Source organism: Hippoglossus hippoglossus, chromosome 6 (genome assembly GCF_009819705.1).
Source record: "Hippoglossus hippoglossus isolate fHipHip1 chromosome 6, fHipHip1.pri, whole genome shotgun sequence".
NCBI lineage: Eukaryota > Metazoa > Chordata > Actinopteri > Pleuronectiformes > Pleuronectidae > Hippoglossus > Hippoglossus hippoglossus.
In genome coordinates, this window is record NC_047156.1 from 19,980,541 (window position 1) to 20,002,072 (window position 21,532).

The window sequence follows — 21,532 nt, forward strand, 5'->3', positions numbered from 1 at the left end:
GGGGATAGGAAATGGTCAAAATGACTGGTGGATTTTGTGAATGGAGCACTTAGTGACTGAGGAATGACGTCAGCGCAGAGCCCATATCCCTTATAGTGAGCCAAGACTGAGGAGAAGGCGTCCCATTGGTTCACCGTGGCATCAGAGCGACGCGATTGGCTGCCGGCGGATAATTAAACACCTACACAGTCAATGCACAAATCCAAGTGGTGGGATATATAGGCTGGTGCGTTGGCGCTGCATGCAACAGAATCAAGAGTTGTTCTGCAAGTTGAGAGAAAGTCAACTTATTGTGTTTTGCATAGAGATACATAGATTTATTTATTTATTTATTTATTTTTTGCTGGGTGATTATCGCTGAAGGTAAGTGTTGACTTTGTATACTGGGTTTGGCAAAGTGTTGGGATGACTGTTTGACTGTTTGCATGTGTGTGTGGATCCGGAGAGATATGGCCACAGAGTCACTGCGTTACACCGCGGTGACGTGACTGTGTTGGTAATGAGATTGGAGCGTGGCCACTGGGGTCACCAGTAACACCAGCAGCCACTTTGTGAGGGTCAAGTCTGCACCTAGAGCAGAAGCCCAATGACTGAGAAAGAGGGAGATACAGAGGGGAAAGAAAGGGGATGAAAGGGAGAACAGGATCCAAAATGAGAAGAAGCTGAAATGAAGAACAGCAAGTAAAAGATGAGAAGGAAGAGATGGAGGTGACCAGGTTTGTGTGTGTGTGAGAGGGAGAGAGAGAGAGAGAGAGAGAGAGAGAGAGAGAGAGAGAGAGAGAGAGAGAGAGAGTGCTGGCAGCTCATTACACTAATGCACTGGTCCCTCAGGGAGTTGGCGAGCTTGGAGTCTCCCCCCCATCCCTTTCTCTCCCTTTCACCCCTCCTCTTCTAGCGCTATAGCAAGTGCTACATGCATCACACAGTTAGGACCCACCACCTACCCCCACAAACACACACACACACACACACTTGCTCCCACCCGCAGACATGTCTGAGTACTGAGGCGTACAGCATGAGAGAACTACCTGTCCTGTGCTCGTGGCTGGAGCTTTTGGAGGAACAGTGCGTTTTGCAGAAGAAGAGCAGGGGGCACTGTTATCCGGCTCAGGTCTGACGGAGTTTAAAGTAAAAGTCAGGAGGTTCAGCAGGAGACCAGAGCTAAAAAGTAGCACGCTGAGATGTGGGTAGAGCTGAGCTCACCTCTCAGCAAAGTGACAGAGAGCTTTTTCTTTGCTTTCTCGTCGCAAAACTTCTTCCGAAAAGGGGACCAGCCACTTGCATGTGTATTTTCTACGTGTCGTGTGTCTTTAAGGTGACTTGAGAACTTATTTCAGTGGTGTGGAGTGTGAACATAAGCAGCTGACGGGCATGTCTTTCTCACTATGTAGGGGACCATGGTTATGTTGAAGATCTCTGCTTTCCTTGTTGCCTACGCCCTGGTCATTTGCCAGATGTACTGCTCACAAGCCGCCCCTGCCAGGTGAGAGATGCTCAACATTCACATGTCACACTTCACATTCTCAGCCGACATCCTTTTTTACAGCGACGAGAAATGCATGGATATGTAGACTAGATTTAAAATCCTGATTCTCTTACAATTACAAAGGAGGGATTGGAGAGGTGTTTTTTAAAAAAATATATATATATAATATTTCTGAGGGTTTCAAGTAGAGTTTTCTTTCTTTTTTGAAAAACCCCCCAACTATTTTCAGTGCTGCTAGAAAAATCTAAAGAACTGGGGAAAGCACTTGTCTTTGAATGAATGTGAGGGACAGATTGACAGAAAGAGGTGCAAACACATTCATAATACATACAAGTATCTACAGCAGGTATTACAATGAGAAATAATATGCTCGCACACACACATTAAGTATAGCCTGCGTGTTCTAATATTAATCATTCATTAAACTAAATTCTAGGCTCAGTTGCTTAGGTTAAAATGTGTGTAAACCATATACGTTTATAACAAAATGTAAATCTCATAAGTATAATTTTCCAGTTTAGAGTTTGTATATCCTGTTATGCCTGTAATCTGACCGGATGAATCTAATCTCAGTTTAATTGTTTGAATAAATAAAAAAACAAATAGAATCGAAAAAGTCGAAAAAGATGAAGGACAAAAAGTATAATTGACTTCATGCGGAGATAAATACGGCCTATGTATTTATAAGAAGCTCCGTCCAAGCCACTCCTCATTCTGTTCCTATGAAGCTATCGATTTAGTAATAAATCTAACGCCGGCTGCTCATCGGCCCCTCTCTCGGATGGGGCACTTTCTGCAGATTGTTTCCCCGCCTTGGCTGGGGGCCCTCCAACTCAGACGTCATCCCCCTCAGAGTTGGTGACGTCCCAGCCAACCCCCCCTGACCCGTCCTATCCATCCAGCCAGTGCAGTCCACCAGCACCCTACCCCACCCTGACACCCACTTGCACATCCCCCCCCCCCCTCCCCTCCATTTAACTGCAGGTGATAATTCTAGCAAAGGATTTAATACTGATCTCAATGCCTGTCCTCCCCCAACCCCTCTGACCCCTAAACCTCCCCTTTTCCCGCCATCCCTCCCTCCCCTGCACAGACCGGGTTTAGAGTCCATGTCAGACCGAGTCACGCTCACGGACTACGAGGCGCGAAGGTTACTCAACGCCATCGTGAAGGAGTTTGTGCAGATGACAGCAGAGGAGCTGGAACAGCAGGCGACTGAAGGAAACAGGTACGGATGACTCTTATTTATTTGAACCCCCTTGTAATGGAGTCTTCTCTCCGTGCACAGAATCAGCTGCTGGAGGCTAGAAATAATAGAAAGGTAACCTAACTTCTTTGGCTGAAATAAAAGGGTAAAACTCACAGCTCGTTTTTTGGGCTGCCGTGCTGGACTTTATTCAGGAACTGTACTGTTTTCTGGTTTCACTGAGGTTGCGTCTTTTTAGTGGCCCCACTTCAATCAGGCATAGAGGTATGTACTTATCAACTAGAAATAAAAGAGAGGGAAAACAGATCATTTCCAAGAATAGATGCTAATACTAAAGAAAATCCCTATTCTCTGTCATGACCCTGCTCCTGCATGGATAAGTTTGATTTAACTTTGTTTGAAGGGACTATTTCCAGCCTGCCTGCCGGGCATGTGAGCAGTGTATGCCTAACGGAACGAATAAGTGTGCATGATGTCAATTAAGTGGAGTTGCATGACAGTAGGAAGTGACTGGTTTGTTCTGTGGGTGTAAAAGATGTGACAAGAGGGGATTGACTGCGGGTGGGGGTGGGGGATGGAGGTTTCTGTGCATGAGGGGACGAATGACAAGTTCTTTGAATGATGCGAAGGGGATAAAAGCATGGTGCTGGTCGGGAAATGCATTTATTTTTTTACTTTTCGATACCTCTGATGGCATGAGGAAGAAATGCATGTGTGAGAAATGGTGTGTAGATGGATGATAAAAGCAAGACAGAGGTAAAGGAAGTGTTACCTGCATGTTTGTCCCGAATCTATGAGCCTGTTCTCTGCATGTGTCTTTGTGTGTCCCCTCCCCGACAGCATGGACAGGCCCCTAACCAAGCGCTGCTCCAACCTCAGCACCTGCGTGTTGGGCAAACTGTCTCAGGAGCTGCACAAGTTGCAGACGTTCCCTCGCACGAACGTCGGAGCAGGGACGCCCGGCAAGAAGCGCAGTGCGCCTGAGAGCGACAGCTATGCAAGCTACGGCGAGACATTTGACAGCATCTAACCCCTCCTCATACTTTTACCTTCACCGCATCTCCTCCTCCCCTCTCCGCTTTCTTTTTCTTCCCCCTCTCCACCTTCTCTTTCCAGTTTCTTCCCTCTCAGTTTTTGGACTGGCAAGTGCATGTTGATTTTACCTGCTTGGTTGATATGAGAAGAATATGTCCTTTAACTGCAACCCCCCCCCCTCCCTTTTTTTCTATTTGTTTTGGGCAGAGAATGATTTGTCCCCATCATTTCAGACAATCAGAATTAGTTTTCATAAATGTAATTCAGGAGCCGGTTCAGATGTCCATCTTTGTGTACTGTGCGTGGAGTCATTCGATGGCAATTCAAAAGCCCCTGAAATCTAGGAGTTGAAAGAGATCACTTAATTAAACCATTAATAAATGATCCACTCATGCGACACCATGTTTGTTGTTCAATAAACGTATTTTTCTACCAGGAAGCGTTAGCAGATTTTCATTCTTAGGGGTGCTTGAAAACAGGCAGTGGGTAAACATGTGGATGAAATGGACATAAATAGGGTTTTAGAACAACTAATAGAGCCCTGACATGTTCTCTGAAGCTCTCATCAAGTGCAAAGGTAAGAAAAACAAACAGAAAATATGCAAAACCTTACATGTTTGATGTCTTAAAATGTGTTGTTTCTGTTCTGTGAAGATAATGTTGATAAAAGTGTGTGTGTGTGTGTGTGTGTGTGTGTGTGTGTGTGTGTGTAGATCTGTATATGAATGTCAGTCAGATCTTGGCATTAATACCTTGTTTGCTCTTCTGAAGCAGCGTTACAGCACAGAAGCGAGCCTGCAACACAGCGACCTGCGTGACTCATCGCCTGGCGGACTTCCTCAGCAGGTCGGGAGGAATGGGCAACAGCAACTTCGTCCCCACCAACGTCGGCGCCAAGGCCTTCGGCAGGCGGAGGAGAAGCGTCCAGATGTAAGCACCCAAGAACCTTCATGGAAATGGTAAATACAGACATTACAAAATAAAATATTTCTCCATCTGTGAATTTTGAAATTTTAGCCGTGAATATTTACTTTTGAAAAATTATGAATGGATTCACATAATTTTGGGTAAATTTGTCGTTTGAATTTAATTACTGTCTTTTTGTCTTTCTGTCTTTCAGAGGTTGAAAAAAAACTGAGAACAGAAACCAACAAATACAAAATCGAGCAGAAAATAAACTCTGAACTGGCCCTTTATCCACTCTCACGTTCTTATGGAAAAAAGACACCACTGGACGTCTCGTCCCATCTCCATCCTGTTAGTGAAATCTTTTGCTTTTGGCAAATAAGAGAAGAAAAAAATGAGAAAAAAAGCACTTTAGTTTATGTACATGAACAAATGAAATCCTGAAGTAAAAAAAGCATCCTTTATGGTTCCTCTTTTTTTATACATGACTATCATTGGAAAATAAAATGAAAACAGCAGTGGTTATCACCTAATTATTTTCCTCCTCTCACCTCGTTAGAGCACATTTCTTCCTTGCGATGTTTCCCATCCCCCCCCACCCCCCCCCCCCCCACCCCTCTCCTCTCGAGGGTACCCTGTTTTTTCTGTGTGCCAGAGGGACGCCATTAAAGATCAGCCTACCCAAGGCCCCCCCACAACGGCTGTTGTCTTGTGCCTTGATGTAGAACAATTTACATGAACATGATTGTACAGTTCGGTAAAGAAGACCCGAGCGAGGATGAAGAGAATGAAGACAGATTAATATTGTAAACAATATTGTGAAAACAAATTTCAGCAAGATTAAAATGTATTTTAGATACACTCGGGTTTGGGGTACTTGTGTTGTTCTTCAAAGGTTTTCAAGCATTGACGTGCAGAAAGTAACAGAGTAATAGAGAGGCTGAAAAGCTTATATTTGTACATGAAATGTTGGAGCATTAATAAAAAATGGTCTATTCATTATAAACTATAATAGAACCTCACAGAGATAGAGTGATTTATGATTAATTGCTTAATAATTTGAGAATATTTTCCACTGACAGAAACATATAAATATGTCACACACATCTATGATTTGGCAAAATGAAATCCATAGTCACACACTCTGCTGTTTCGCAGTATTTTCTACCTGACACAAAGTAGCATGGATATGTTAAGATACATAGGGGAAAATAATCTGCATGGGTCATTCATTCTTAATAAAAAGCAGCCAAACCTGCTGTCAGACTTGTTCTTCTTGCAGTGGAGGTTACTGCACAACACTCATATGAATCTGAATCACAAAGTATTCCCATTTACATGAATAGATTCTTCACATATGAGTGCAAACGTTGAACAAAAGATGGTCTTTCTTTGGCACCGAGACATCCACAATTATTTGAGTTTGACAGGACACACACTCTCATAGAATAACACATCGCTCAAGCTGCCCTAACATACTGCACTCTCGTCAATTGGCAGACTTTTAATCACAAAATGTGCAGCCCCATGCGGGATCCAGGATGACTGAACATTTTGGGGGTTCTCTTGTTTTTACAGCAGCACTCCAATAGGTGGCAATGTCATTATCCTGACTAAAGTTACAGTGGAGCACTGCAGAGTCTCACTCGTCCGACCCACGTCACAAAAGCACAAAAACAGTCTCCATCGATGATGAACATGCAATTTCCACCAGCTTTTTTCTTCAACCCCTTCAGCAGGTGTTGCGATGCTGTCACATTTGGTTCATTCTCACTGCTGGAAAAGTTAATTTCAAAAGAGTGAAAAATAAAAGTAAAATAACACAAATAAAAGCTGTATCAAGTGAGGTGTAACACAACGGCCTGTTGAACGCTCTATAGGAGGCATATTAAGGAAATGGTCCCCCATGTGCTTCGTAACAAGGAATTACGGTTTTGACGGGTTTCGATTAAGTGCGTTGCCTTCAAGGAGCGGACACTTTATTCGATGCAGACAGTGGCTGCATGACGGTTAACTCCTACAAGTCAGTGACTCACAAAGAACCGACACACACACAACACGTCAAATACACAGACTTCACTCTGGGCAAAAAAACGTCAAATCCTGCATGGTCGAGCTGAAGAAATCCCTGACGTACACTTAACCCTCATCCGCTTCAGCTAGAAGACGACTTTCTTCATGTTCAAGATGTTGTTTGCACTACTACATAATTACACGTTTCTATGTATTCCCCAACAATATCAGATCGTGTATGCACAGCCAGTGGTTTCAAATTATTTTAAGTACCGCGTTTCCAGAAAAAACTCACACACAGGCAGCTAAAGAATCACTTGAAGGGAGGATAAATTAAAGCCCCTCAGTTTTGGATGACAAAATATGGGATGCACATTTGGAAAATTGAGGGTATAATGAGCCCATTCAATAAGGGTGAAAGTGAAAAACAGGATGCACTTGATCCTATTTGCTTGCACGGATGGATGCCAAGCACGCACCAGAGCAAATACAGGATATTTGTCACTGTGTGCAACGCAACCGAGCACACAAGAAATGTGAGCACTAGGAAAAAAAACTGTGTATTTCTGCACAACATTATATTTAGTTCAGATGAAAAGTGCAAACATCAACACCACACATGTCACACACACTTAAAGCAACAACTGATTGGTTATGAAGTGTTCCACTGGATGACTTATTAATTATGAGACGAGAGGATGTGTGTGACTAATATGTGAACTTTGTGCTCTTTGAATATAAACAGAAAAAATTAATCGTGCTCTATTACCCATCAGGCCTTAACACCCTAATCAATCAGTAGTATTACTGTCTTTGCAGTCATCTGTCCGTCTTACTGTCTGTCTGTCTCACTATCTGTCTGTCTGTCAGTCTGACTTATCTATCTGTCTCACTATCTGTCAGTCTGTCTCTCTGTCAGTCTGTCTCATGATCTGTCTGTCTGACTTATCTATCTGTCTAGATGTCTGTCTCAATATCTTTTAATCTGTCTGTTTTTAAATGTTCTGTGTTTATATTCTTGATGTCGACTCAAAGCGCTTTACAGTACAGTTTATTGCCATTCATCCATTCACACACACATTCATTCAGTGCATCTATGGACAGCACTGTTTTCTATAAGGGGCAATCCGGGGTGCAGTATCTTGCCCAAGGGCACTTCGGCATGCAGATGGTCTGTCTGTCTCACTATCTATCTATCTATCTATTTATCTGTCTATCTTTCTATCTTATTATCTATCTACCTATCTATCTATCTATCTATCTATCTATCTATCTATCTATCTATCTATCTATCTATCTATCTATCTATCTGTCTGTCTGTCTGTCTGTCTGTCTGTCTGTCTGTCTGTCTATCTATCTATCTATGTATCGGTCTCACTATCTTTCATTCTGTCTCTCTCGGCGTACAATATGAAGCCATGCTGGAAACCACATGGAAACTTCTCCTGCATGGTTTAGAAGGAAGAAATAAAAACCCCTGCCCCCTCCATATTCTGATAATTGAGGAGTACGGGAGTTTGGGGGCTGATTCGTTGGTTGGTTTGGTTTTAAGCTTCTTTCTCCGCGGTACTCTAACAATCCTACTATGCCAATGAGCAAAGCAGCCCTAATGATACACAGCTGCATTGAATGGGGCCCTTCAAGTTTGAAATTAGATGGTTCGTATAAGAGAAAACTGAGAAGCAAGCCCCCCATCTCCAGAGAGAAGATTTGCCACTAGTCCAGTTCCCAGAAATGTACACCACAAATGCTTTTTAAGACCTGAGGCTTTGGAAGAAGCTCCTTTTTAATGTTTAAACATTTTGGGGAGAATAGAAAGTCAAATCCAGACTGGCTTCTTTTCCACCCTCTCATCAGCCCAGGACTTTACTTTCCTTATCCACAGACAAACTGGCTTTAACTGTAATACTTACTATTGACAACTGAAACCAGAAGAACCAGTAGAAAAACTACTCTAATTTGGTTCCAAATCTCACTCTTTCAGTCCCTGTTGCTTCTCTTGTGTTAATGCTCCAGAGCTACTTTAGAATTATTCCTTCTTGTTGGTGAGTCCAAACACGTCTGTGATATACTGTCACTTTTTATTGTTTGACTGCTACTTTGTGTACAGAGTGAAATTAGAAAACTTTGTGTTCATCCGGTTTATCTGAAATCAAGATTTTATAGTTAATCTTTGGGATCTCGTTGCCCTCTATATATTTTTGCAAGGAAACTCGTGTTATATTATTGTTTTATCAGGTTCTATCATAAACTATTCCCATAATCCCTTAACTATCAAGAGTTAAACCATGACAACACATTGTGTTCCCCCTCGTAGGTCTGTGTTTCTTAAATTAGGTCATGAGGTAAAGTTTTCATAGTTTTCATTGACATAGTGAGATAAAAAATGTTTAGCTCCTGAACTGACCAATCAGCATTGATTAGCAGAATGCCAATTTGATATCGGCAAATCATCTACTGTTAGAAAAACTAAGGAACATTAATATTTTTTTATTATTTATAAGTCTAAACCGATAAATAAATTACTTTTTTGTCCAAGCAGGTTTAAATAATTATTTTTGCCAAACTCCATTTCATCCAATTCATGGAGGATTACCTCACTGTGGTATTAATATACAGAATAAAGTCTGATGGGAGGCTAGAGTGAACTGTCAGGACTTTATTTTCCAAAATATTGGACTTTTTCTCTATTCCTCTATCTATCTCTGTAATAAAATAAATACAAATGTTGCCTGGCAAAGGGTTACCATCAGGTATATGGAAATGAGCCTTCATGACCATTCCCTTGATGCTTTTGCCGGGAAATGAGGTAACATTTGTCAGGAAATTAGTTGTTTTCATTCCGATTTAAGCTAAAGCTAATATTTATTGACTCTATACGTTGTAACAGGCCCTTGTGTGCACATGGGAGAAAGTGTGTGGTGCAGCCCCCTACACATAATCACGCGGTAACTATTCACTAAAGAATACGCAGCGATATTAACTGCAGCGGCACAGACCAGCTGAGTCTTGCTCATGATGGGAAACAGCCGACTGGCGTTTATATTTTCATTTTCCTTCCCCATTTTTAAAGCTCCCAATTTTTCCATAAGGTAGTCATTTCCAAGGCTGACGTGAAACCAGACACCCGGGAGCACTCATGGTTAAGGGCCAGAAACAACACAAGGCCGGGCCCGACATCCTCTCACCTACCCCAATCCCCCTTCCCGTCTTCTGCGACTGTTCCTGGGAAGGTAAACACCTCTGTGCCGTGTCAGAAACGGGATTTCATTCTGCTGTCACGGCAGTTCCTTAATCTGGCCCACGTTTCTGTCCCGCCCTCTCTTTCTTCTTCTCCTCCCCTCACTCTCTCTGCAGCCACATCTGGAACCCAGCCTCCCATTTATTTATGTGGTCTGTGTTGTTCCTTCTCTTATTTTTTTTAAAGTCTTATTTAAAAGTCCTTTACCTTGTCTTGCTGGCATCTCCATCTGATGAGGTCTGCAATTACATCTTGCCATAGCTGGTCACTCTGCAATTACATGCTGCACCACAGAATCTCTCTCCCCCCCCCCTCTTCTTTGAGCAGCACCACTGCTCATATGGCAGACCGAAATAGAATAGTTTCATGTCTGTTTGGATGGCGGCCCAGCTGAAACTATGCTGCGCTGCTTGACTGACAGTGGGATGTGAGCTTTTTTCTCCCGTAGAAAAAACCTTTAAGGCCAGTTACGTTTAGACGTTTAGAGCAGTCTTACTCCGGCAGGCTTCGGTGGTGGTTGGCCCCAGCTGGGCTCCAAGAAGGGAAACTGCAGGGCAAGTCAGAGACGCAGTCAGAGTGTGTGAAAGAGAGGACAGAGACAGACAGTGTGCAAGCGGAGAAGACAAGAACCTCGAGCTGAAACTATGAACCCTCCTGGGAACACTTAATCTTTTAGTGGCCGACCACGAGAATGGGTAAGTTTGGAAACTATAGTTCTGTCTTGTCTCAACTTCTGGGAAAGGGGAAATTATGCCGTGAATAAGTTTTGGATAACAACGTTTTTTCAGATAACTTAATATGCATAACTCAGTAGTACAGCATGTAGCACTTTATTCAAATATATGAGCGATAATACAGGATATCCCTGTGAAGTCATCCAAACCTCCTCAGTGCAGTTGTCCACTGGTCCAGGGGCTGACAGACATTACAACCGAGTATTTTCTAATTGGAGATTTAGTTATTCTGTTGTGCTAAAAGCTGGCAGTGCTTTCAAAACCCCTGCATTTACTGTAAATGGGCGGTGAATAAATTGATGTCAAAGCCCTTTTTCTTCATGAGAGTGTTCTTGACCAGAGTCCAACTCAGCTTTTTACCACATAAACCTTGAAGATTTTCTAAAGATGTCAGTAGCATTCTCACGTAAAAGCTTGTGATTTAAGATGGCAGCGGTACTGATCATCTGGACACTTAAAGGTCATATGAGCCCCTCTGGACAGGACTCGTTATTTTTGTTTGAGTTCAAGAGGCTTTTGAGTTTTATGCTTTACAGTGTCAACCTTGCAGATGAAGTTCAGGAAAAGCATAATAAAAGACAATTATAAAACCAACTTGTACAGAGTGGAGTAAAACAAATAAAAAGAAAAGGCAGTACAGTTCAGTAAAGTTAGAAACGAACTGATGCCAGTGATAATAATTTCAAATCTTTAGTATGGAGGGTAATATTTCAGTGAAAATGAGGTCATGTAACACTAAACACAACAATAGCATACCACCATCTTTCATAGTTGCGATGGCAATCATTTAGCAAACATGGTGTTTCCGGCCACCTGTTCCACCAACTCCTGAGTCCAATATCTGTCTCTTTAGCTGCTAGCATGCTCCACAATGTCTACTGTTAGTTGCTAAGTTTGTCTGTCTGATCGGTTGGTTGCATGCAGTGGGTTTAAAAGAGCTACCTTCTGCTGCCGGATATGATGAGGGTGATGAGAGTTTGCCAAAACAGTGAGCTGGAAGATGGTAAAACTGCTGAGTCATGTACAGCGTCTCTTTTCAAGTTCAGCACCTGGCTTTGCGATGCAAGTCATAAGCATACGCTCGTTGGTCTTATTGTCTTGTTGCAGTCCCTGATAAAAGTGATTCTTTCTCAAGACCAGCAAAGTGTTGGTGCCAGAGGCTAACCACTTTGTCTGGGTGAGAGTCTGTTCTTTGGCTACTGAAACACAAAGAACTGGCTCGAGATAAAGCACTGGCTCTGGACCGGCCCTTGAACTGCCTTGGTGGAAAAGGGGTAATGTGAGTATGCCGCGTCAAAGCTAGCAAGATCAGGCTACACTGACCCATCTGATGCAACCTAAACATCCCAACCCCTTTTGTTAAAGCTACGACCCCCAAAACCCATAAATGTGCAGAACTGCTAGAAGGCAACTTTTCCGTGAGTCCCTTGCAAACTTCTGACCATGGTCTTTGCTTCAGTGGTGTGTGTCTCTCCAGCTGAGGACTCCAGTCATGTGCAGTGAGAGCACTGCAGACAGGAAGCTCAGTTCGTGACAGACAGGTACGGCAGCCAATCATTTCAACCTGTTCCAATGAAATGATTGGTTGTGTTTATTACAGTCCTGCAAGGGCCACAGACACCATCTTTTTTTTCTTCTTTCAGACAACTTTAGTTACTGATGTCTATCCGGAAGTGGATTTCAACAAATAAGATAAAACGTTTTTCATAAACAACTTAGCAACCCTACATTTAAGTTGTGTAAAGCCTTTACTATTAAAGGACTCTACCAACTTATTTTGCAGAGCCACTTCCTTCTCTTAAACCCAGTGACAACATTGAAACACTGACATTATACTTGTGTGGTTAGTTGGCTAACTCTCTATCAGACACTCAACCATGTCAGCTGAATGCACCTGTGTGTTGATCACTGACATGGTACACGGTCGTAAACACCCATCTTGTGAGAACTTGCTCTTTCGTATTGATGCTATGGAGGTAAATATGAACGGTCCCTTGGGGATGCTGCTCAGTGTTCTCAGTCGGAAAATATGTTATGCATTTGTTCTGAGTCATGCTGGAGCTGAAAACCATAGTGGCTATAACTGGAGTAAAGGCTGATCTGGTTTGAGTGGGAGTGGTCGTAGCTGAGACTGTGGAAAACAAGAAAACAAGAAAGATTACAAAGAGGCTGACGGTAATGATGAGCACACAGTTCCCACACGTCTTTACTACAGGCTTCTGTGTGTGTGATGTGGTGCTGCAGAGATGTGTGTGTGAGAGCGAGAGACAATTAGAGATTTCAAGAGAGCTAAGAGATGATGTTTTTCTCCACATGTGCTCAGTGTGCATATCAGACAGTTAGAAATTAGACATTTGAATGGATATACAGTGTTAGTCTCTACACATGTGAGGGAATAAGACTCAGATCTTTACATCTGATCTTCATCATTTCACTGACACTTCTCTTGCCCAGTCCATCATCTGCTCTTCAAGCAGTGATCCTTTACACACTTAGACTGACAACACCTGTTATTTCAGCGAAAATGTGCAAGTGGAAAAGCAGGAGAGGCTGTAAATAATTGCATTATATATATATGTATAAATATATATCCCTTGTACCCCACATGGGGCGGTATGTCCTCCCTCTCAAACTCTGATCCTCTACCTCTACCTGTAACTCTCTAGGAGTTTGAGGCTTCTGCACAGTGTCTTAGCTGTTCCTAAGACTGCGCTTGTCTGGAAACAGGCTTCAGATGTTGTACCTGGGATCTGCTGGAGCCACTCTAATAAATATTTCTGGCAGACACTGAATGTTTTTGTACAGACATGCTTGTTCCCTGTAGGATGAATACTACAGACTTTGGAGATCCTTGAAAGTCTCCCCCAATGCCACCATGAGGTTGACATTTTCATTTTTTCATTGAGATAACTTGACAACTGTTTCGCAAGTTGCCATTACACAGGGGCACATCACAATTCCTGATTCAGTAAGGTGCCCATTTAGGTCATTCCTTGTTTACTGTCAGCTCTATAGCTTTGAGCAGAACACACATCTCTGTATATATACAAAAATGGTCCTTGTTAAAGCACATTATGAACTTCAAAAAAGATTAGAAAATAATAATTCTTAACATTTCATATTTATTGGTAGCATTGTTAGTAAGTGACCAGTGACAGGGGCATTTCAGGGGACAATGAGATTTCAGCTGGGGCCAGTGACCCCTTTCTCTTGGATCCGCCCCTGCTCCAATTCCACCACGGAGTTCACATTTTTCAGTCCCCCCTGGACATAGTGTAAAAATGGAAATTTTCATCATCAGTTCAAAAACATATCCAGTTCTCAACAAAACTAATGTCGTTCCCATCAGCCTCAGCTGTACTTGGAGTTGCTAAATAGCAAATATTGACAAGCTGTCATGCCAAAATAAACCGGGTAATGTTGGTAAAGCAGGATGAAGCACGATTGTGGTGTCAATGTGAGGATGGTAGCATGCTGATCTTTGCATGTTCCTTTTTTGGGGAAGTTTGAGGCATATTTAAATGCTATCTGTGGATTTTACCTTCCATCAAACTCTCATTTGGTGTGTCAGATCAATCACATGTTGGGATTTGGACCTTGGAAGACTTGTGGGACATGACAAGAACATTGGACACATGAACTTTACATGAAGAAGCAGCTGAACCATCACCACTGTCTTGCTCTGTTCTTATTTGACCTGTCTTGATCCTTACACATTGACAAGCCTTCAATTTAGTGACTGAATGCTTCACACAAGTTTTAGTACATGGCTGTAAACATTTAGGTATAATAATAACCCTACATGACGCCATGCAGTAAACGTGACGTGCGGCTTGCCTAATTTCTCAGAGCAAATTACAACGTAGCATCACTTGTCCTAAGTTAAATAAAAACAGGTCCGTCCGTGAAACTGGTTTAAACGGCTCGTTTAACGTCAGTTGATGACAAGCTGTGACAACCGCTTCCTTTAAACATCTGTATGGCAATTCTGTCTAATAATACATGACTGTTTGAGGGTAAATGTGGATGCACAGTGACTCTGCCATGCATTCTGCTCTTGCCTGCCTGGTGAACAGCTGAGGAGGGCGTGGCGTGGTTAACACAAACCGCACATGCAGGTGTGGCCCTCACTGTGCCGTCAAACTGTTTAATTTGTTTTTTTCTCCAGAGGCACGAAATCTCAGAGTTTCCGCTGTTAAGGACTGAGCTCTCCTCGTTCTAATTCCTGCAGTCATTGTCTGGAGATGTTAAAAGAGTGCAGTGACTGTACCACTGAGGGTGTAACTGGACTTTGTGACTACAATTATAACTGGAAACACGAGGCTCCACTTGGTTCCACACAACTATGGGTTTTGAGGAGCAAGTGCCAAAGCATTGTCTACTGAAACTATACTGGTTACACTGAATTGGCTTCATGCTCATTATATCTGCTTTCAGACACGCACCAACCTCCAGATGATCTCCTGAAATTATCCAGAGTGAGAACGCAAATGTCAGTCAGTTGCTCTGGACAATCTCCAGAGTTTTCCTGCCAGTCCCCTTGTAAAAACTCAGGTTAATGTCCGAATGAACCCATGTGAGAAAACAGCAGGAGATTATCAGGAGGATTCACTGTGAGAGCGTTTGATGACATTTCCATCACACGACAGATGCATGTTTAAACGGAAAAAGCAAAAAAGGAATATGTATACGACGTACAGGATGAAAAACAGGGGTCATAGAAGACACAGACAAGGAACAAAAACCTAAACGTTCTGAAGATTATTCAGTTGTGAAAGTATCTGAGAATCTCCTGCTGCGTTGTTCATATGTGATGACAAACTCCTCACAATGTCTGGACCCCATTGTTTGGACATTTTCCAGAGTTCTGGACAGCTGCTGATGGGTTGATTCACATTCAAGGACTCTACACGGCTGAGATCTCACTCTTGGAACTGTACAAGTGTCTGTCTCTCTGCATTAGTAGCCTCTTTCGTCTGGCTGATGTGGTTTCTTTCTCTCTTTGTTGCTATTTTTCCCTCCTCATTGTGCCTGTGTGGCCTCGCTGGAGTCAGGGCTGGGTCATTTTGGTTCTCCTCCCACAAGTCCCCCAGACGCTATTTCTCAAACAACTCGGCCTCAGTCTTCAGACTGTTTCGATCCAGAGACCGACTAATTGCATTTTCTTCAGGGAAAACAACAGCGTCAAGATTCTTTTTTTTTATTATTATTATGTTGCCTGTACTTTTCTTTACTTTTTTCCAACAAATGGAAAATCATACAAGTAGCTTCAGAGTGAGTGGGCAGACTTTCAAAGTGATTTTTAAGATGCTAAAAACAGTCTCAGTAGGTAAATGTATGAATTTATTGGAAGTTTTGCCAAGTGAAATATCACAAACTTACCTGTTGTTCTATTGCTGGATGTGGCAGTGAGTTCTCATTGCAGACATGTAGGCTGCTTTCAGACATGCACTGAACTCTGGACATGTATCTGAAATCTTCTAGAGCGGCAGCATGTGGAAACGCAAATGTCCGAGCCAGTCGGGCAGGAAACTATTCTGAAAACTGACAGAGAGCGTCATTACACACCAGTAGTCCCCCCCAAGCCAGGACATTCTGTGACAAAAACTTTTACATTTCTGCTTTTGCATGGCTCCAGCATCAGTGGCTCTGGCTGCTACCATTGAGTTGCTGACCTTTGACCCTGGTGGAGTACAGAATAACATCTTCTTCCACATGGGGCCACCCGCCTGTCTTTGACATTAATCACAGAGGCAGCTTTTGTCCCTTTCAAACAACTGTGATCAAAGAAAAATCTAAGAATAGTTCAAAATAGTAATGAGAAAGATGTTATAATTATAAATTTCGAACACATTAGTCAGCGGACTTTTGTGGGCAAGTGTGGATATTTCTGACAGGCTTGGCAGAAATGATGACATGGCATTTAAATAATGTGGGAGCGCAATGTGAAGCAACGCCCATGAATCTCACGAGAAAGCTCCACTTTAATCTTCCTTACATCACAAAATATAGGTGCTGCATGTGCGTCACGTGTGCATCTTTGACGCTGCTTTGCTGTGGGTAATGGTGGCTGTTGACACGTCTCCGCAGTGGCGTTCATGACTCAGTGGAGGTTCTCTCTTCGGAGTGGAGACTCAATTAGGAGAGTGCAGGTATAAATTTTTGCGTAGGTGGGCCCAGTATGGCAGCCACTCTGGGGCCCAAGGCTGGGGGATAAATCAATATCAGACTGGTTTGAATTAGAGTGTCAGCTCGGAGCTTCTCTTGAGTTGACCTCTTTTTCTTTGCTCTTTTCTGTTCTACACATCTCCATCTGCTAATTGGAGGGAGGTCATGGCTTTGTGGGCTTCAGTAAATTTATCTGTCTTCTCTGCGATTGCCATCTAACACATTTGCTCTGTGGCCCTTGTTACGGTTCATTGGGGAGATCATGAGAGGAAATGGAGGCTTCAGTACATCTGTGCATCTGTTTGCTGTGTGATCCACAGAAGATAGAAAGGTCACTACTCCCTCCCCACGTGTATGTCTTAATGCTGTTGAGAGCACATCAGGGAGCCTTGAGGAGTTACTACTCCTTCTCTCTGGTGGTGTCATTTTCTGTTTGGGTAACCTCCACACCATCACTACTACTGTCTACTTTGGCTCGTACGGCTTCATACAACAGCAATAGTAAGTGAGGGAGAAGATAAATGTGAAACCAAACATTTTCATTGAATTTTTGGAAGGTATTAGATAATTATAACATCCACACAGTCAATTTTGATTAGGTTTCTAACTTATAGAACTGCATCTCTTTGTTTACAAGTCTTACAGAGCAACCTTACCTTTACTTTAATAATTCAGTTTGTCATAAAGAGCTCCAGCAATTATTTAAATTACAGATTCATTTATTATTTATCTTCTCAATGAATTGATTATTCAGTCTATGATATCTCACAAACTAGGGAAACAAGCCGAGGTGATTCTGTTTGTAAGACTAACTTTAAAACCATCAAATCCTCACTTGAACACTCAATTGAACGCATTTCTGAATGAAATATTACTTTAACAGTTACTTGATTATCAAAATAGTTTTTCGTGGATTGTATAATTGATTAGTTGACTACTTGTTTCAGCTCTTTGAATATCTTTTGTACCTTTGTGTCTGTGGTGAATCGACCATTTTAGGTTTTCTACTCTCACTGCAAAGTCTTTTATTTTCATTCCCTTTAACGCAATAACAGTCAAATGTGTTGTAAGTATAAAGGCTCGATGAATACACCTTTAAAATAACTCATATCTTATTTTGAAATCGCACTTTTAAAGTGTTTTATTTCTGAGGATATTCTGTGTATCTCAAATGAGACATTGCATTACTGTTTTTCAGACCTAATTACCCAGAAAACCCTCATGTTTACTTTGTGCTTGAAGTGGAAAAATAGCACTGAAATGGCTTTTTTGCAGCCGATATTTACTTATCACCCTGACCCCATGTGTATCTCATTAACCATATGCCTTAGTCTAGCGGTGGAATAACAGTCGAAGGACAACGCCTTGAAAAATTCCACCCTGCCCTGAAGTGCAGCCTGTGTTCTTCGGCTTAGATCTGGGCAGCAGACCTATCCTCCACCCTTGATTCTTATTCTTCCATTCTCCCCTAAACCCACCCACATGCACCCAGCCCACCTCATTTACTCCCACCTCCTAATGTCAAACAGCTGTAGAGTCGACTTGCAACGAATTGCTGCTATTACGCCCTCCTCCCTTCCCTGCCTGCTCCTTTTCTAAACCATTTTGTGTGTGGCCCCTAATATCAGGTCACTCACCGGCCCAAATGTGGCGTCTACACCAAGCATCCATCCGAGGATTTATTTATGATCCACACGTTGGATATGAGGTCATGAATTTACATCGTAGGTGCCTGCGTGGGCGGAGATGGATAGAGAGACAGCTGGCTATAAATCGTGCGTATGGATCGTGTTGGACTCCTCGTAGCGTGGTCTTTCTGACATGTAAAGCTGGGCCGTAACTGGTCAAATGCCTTTGCCAAGGCACTCCATCTAACTGAAGGACCTGCGTAACATAAATGCCAGTGAGGTCATTCACTGCATGATTGACAGGAGAAGATCAGGCAATGAGGCTGGAGGGTGGAGAGCTCCTGCTGCTGTCAGGAATCTGCTTCAAAGGATTCGGCCAAATGCTTGAGGTCCAACCGGCAAGCTGATGTTAACAATTTATCGCTAACTTTAAAACTTTAAACGCAATGTTGAAAATGCAATACGCATGTTATAGTACTGATGGCTGAATAATAAAGCAGCCCCAAATGATTCAAAACATAGCTTATAACATAAAACATAAAAACAACTAAATGAGTCTAAATCTCTTTTTAACAATGAGACATCAAGATAAATGTGTAAAGATTGTTCTTGACCTTGATCAAACCATGTGTTTGGTTTGGACAGTACATTTATTCAAGTATAATTAAAAAAAGCAAATAAACTCAATACTCAGGTGGTTTGGAACGAAACAAAAGGTCGGCTGAGCCTCGTTGTTCTGTGGTTGTTTTTATGGAGTTTTCTCATTGAGGTTACACAAGGTCTTGCTGTTTTATGGAGAACTCATGCAGCTACACAAAAGCAAATGAGAGACCATGTGGCCCTTGATAGTACCACTCAGGTAGAAATCAGATGTGGCTGTTGAGCTTTTACTCAGCTGTGGGACCTCACCTGGTCATTTGGCTACAACAGTACGGTTAAATGTGGGGAAAGTTTGTGGCTATGGCAAATAAAACATAGAAACGATAGGGCTACACAACGAAAACACTTTAAGTATGGAAAAGATAATGGATACAGTTAATGAACTTTATGGATGTTGTTTCCTATTGAGACTAGGTGTATGGATGTAGATGAAAGACTCGGTCTATGGATGAAAGATAGAAGATAGAAGAGACAGCAGCAGACAGGTAGTGTCAATGTTACTACAGACCTAATTAGCTTTTTTTCATTTTCGTTCTCAACACATTGGGCCTCATGCAAGAACCATTCGTACAAACAGACGTACAGCGTGACATATAGGAGAATTTACAGCATTCACCAATTTTCTCGTATTTTGAGATTTCTTACAGTTCCCAACAGAATTTATGAGGGGTCCTGACCTGTTGTAGGAGTCATTAGTCTGCTGATATTCTTGACTACTTGCTAAATTTCCTCTCTGGATCTCAGAAATCAGGACTTAAACCTCTGAACTCGTAAAGTTCTTCATTTAACTCTTTGATGCCATTTTCATGAATGAACCCTTCTGACATGGGGCAGGAAGTATGGCCTTATATGGTATCATTGGGGCATTAAATATGCTAATTTAATTATGCTGTCCATGTGCACGCTCACTCAAATACGCAAAAGGTAGAGTTAATCATGTTTACACGTCATTTACTTTTCTGAAATTAAAAAGCCTTTGTTGAATAGAACGTGTCATGTTTGTACAAATTCACTGCACAAACAAATGCACGAGCAATTGAGGATAAGATGAGGACATGTACATGCATATTAGCATTCCAGTTTTCTGTCCAATTGTCATTTTGATTTTTCATCTAGGTTTCCCACAACCAGAATATGGTGGTTTCCCACCATTTAACCGAGGTTTGTGTGTATACATGCAGTGGGTAAAAACACCAACTCTTTTGTGTTGTGCAAAATCTTTCTGTCACTTAACTGCATAAATATTCCTCTTATGATGTTAAGATATGCGGGGAACTAACATTATATTATGTTTAACACATATCGACTTGTTCAAAACACCAGCCACATTTCTCATTAGACTGTGGTTCTATTTGGTGCTGGGTCAGTTTTGGTTTGCTATCCTGCGTCAGCGTAATCTGGGTATTGACAAAAGCCCAGTCAGTAAAACCACAGAGTTTCAAATTGATGCACTTCTGTCTCCTGGTTTTAACCTCAGTGTTTGTTGATACTTTCCCGGCTCCAAGATGACTCAGCTGATGTTTCATAGGGGAGAAGCGGTTTCTACTTTTGTTCCTTGGAGCTGGCGGCTGCTCATCTCTGATTTGGTTTTCCCCTCTCCTTTGAGTGTTGCTCAGCCAATCATATTCTCTTTCTGAGGTGGGTGGGGTTAGAGTTCCGTCATACATGACAACACCCATTCATTTTGTTATTTTCGACGCCACATTGGGTTTTAACTTACTGACTTCTAACATCACGTCTGTTTCTATGAACTGCCGTCACACTCAACCTTAATGGAACAAAGGGTAAAAAGGAGGTTTTACAAGACTAGTGTAAACTGCCGTGTGTTACATGCAGAGTTGAAGGGTGATGACAGAACACTTCGTTAGCTACATGTGTCAAGTTGCTCCAACTGATTATAGTCATACGCATTACTTTACCTGACCATGCTGTGAGCCTGTCTCCAATTATGTCAGTCTGACTCCCCATTAGCCATGTGGTGTGTGTTTGTGCCTCTCTGCAGGCCTTACTCATTCGTTATTAAGCAGCTCCTGATGTTTAGCTGGCTGCCACCGCTCCGGTTTCAGGTACCCACATGATCCCCTTCACTGAACCACACTGTGCAAGGATCCAGTTCCAGTCTGTGTGACCTGCTGGAGCTGCTCCTGAAGCCACGGCGCTCCACTCCGAACCCTTTTGTTAGCTCTGGATGTCGTCTCTTCCCCGGTATTCATTTGGTTAACTGTCGTCGAGCCGGGAAGCTTAAAATGCACTTGGATATTTCTCTTGGCGTGACGTTGGGGCTATTTGAGCTCTGAGGAGGTATGGTGCTGCTATCGTCTCTTTTTTTCCCTTGAAAATGAGAATTACGTGTACTTTTATAGCTGACCATAAAGTACCAATGCGACAGTGCATTTAGCAGGCTTGTGGTAAAGCAGTGTTACTATTTATGCAGCTAAATTTAATGTTTTCTGG

The 21,532-nt window shown here is 42.3% G+C and overlaps 2 protein-coding genes across 7 annotated transcripts in view; both read left to right on the forward strand.

The window, feature by feature from the left end:
• The first annotated feature begins 207 nt into the window (after positions 1 to 207).
• LOC117763699 (calcitonin gene-related peptide) lies at positions 208 to 5,500 on the forward strand. Of its 5 annotated transcripts, none has more exons than XM_034589059.1 (5): positions 209 to 363; positions 1,392 to 1,483; positions 2,580 to 2,714; positions 4,503 to 4,687; positions 4,849 to 5,500. In XM_034589059.1, exons 2-4 carry the CDS (start codon positions 1,398 to 1,400, stop codon positions 4,660 to 4,662), a joined length of 381 nt encoding a protein of 126 aa, XP_034444950.1. In that variant the 5' UTR covers positions 209 to 363; positions 1,392 to 1,397; the 3' UTR covers positions 4,663 to 4,687; positions 4,849 to 5,500. The 5 variants fall into 5 exon arrangements, with proteins under 5 accessions (XP_034444948.1, XP_034444950.1, XP_034444945.1 ...); XM_034589055.1 differs by lacking the exon at positions 209 to 363 and adding an exon at positions 1,018 to 1,315 and having other exon boundaries at positions 4,500 to 4,687; XM_034589056.1 differs by lacking the exon at positions 209 to 363 and adding an exon at positions 1,036 to 1,315.
• A 4,655-nt stretch (positions 5,501 to 10,155) lies between these two features.
• LOC117763659 (protein inscuteable homolog) overlaps positions 10,156 to 21,532 on the forward strand; it is a 54,706-nt gene continuing 43,329 nt past the window's right edge. The window contains exon 1 of one of the 2 annotated variants that reach the window (XM_034588986.1): positions 10,156 to 10,583. The gene's annotated coding sequence lies outside the window, so the exon portion shown is untranslated. Of the gene's footprint in view, positions 10,584 to 21,192; positions 21,380 to 21,532 lie in introns of those variants that run through there. The other variant, XM_034588987.1, reaches the window with a different exon arrangement.

Bases quoted from the DNA above. Each gene is read 5' to 3' on its own strand.
- LOC117763699 (XM_034589054.1), top strand. From the start codon at position 1,283: ATGTGTATTTTCTACGTGTCGTGTGTCTTTAAG. The intron at 1,316-1,391 runs GTGACTTGAGAA...CTCACTATGTAG, and splicing joins ACGTGTCGTGTGTCTTTAAG to GGGACCATGGTTATGTTGAA. The intron at 1,484-2,579 runs GTGAGAGATGCT...TCCCCTGCACAG, and splicing joins TCACAAGCCGCCCCTGCCAG to ACCGGGTTTAGAGTCCATGT.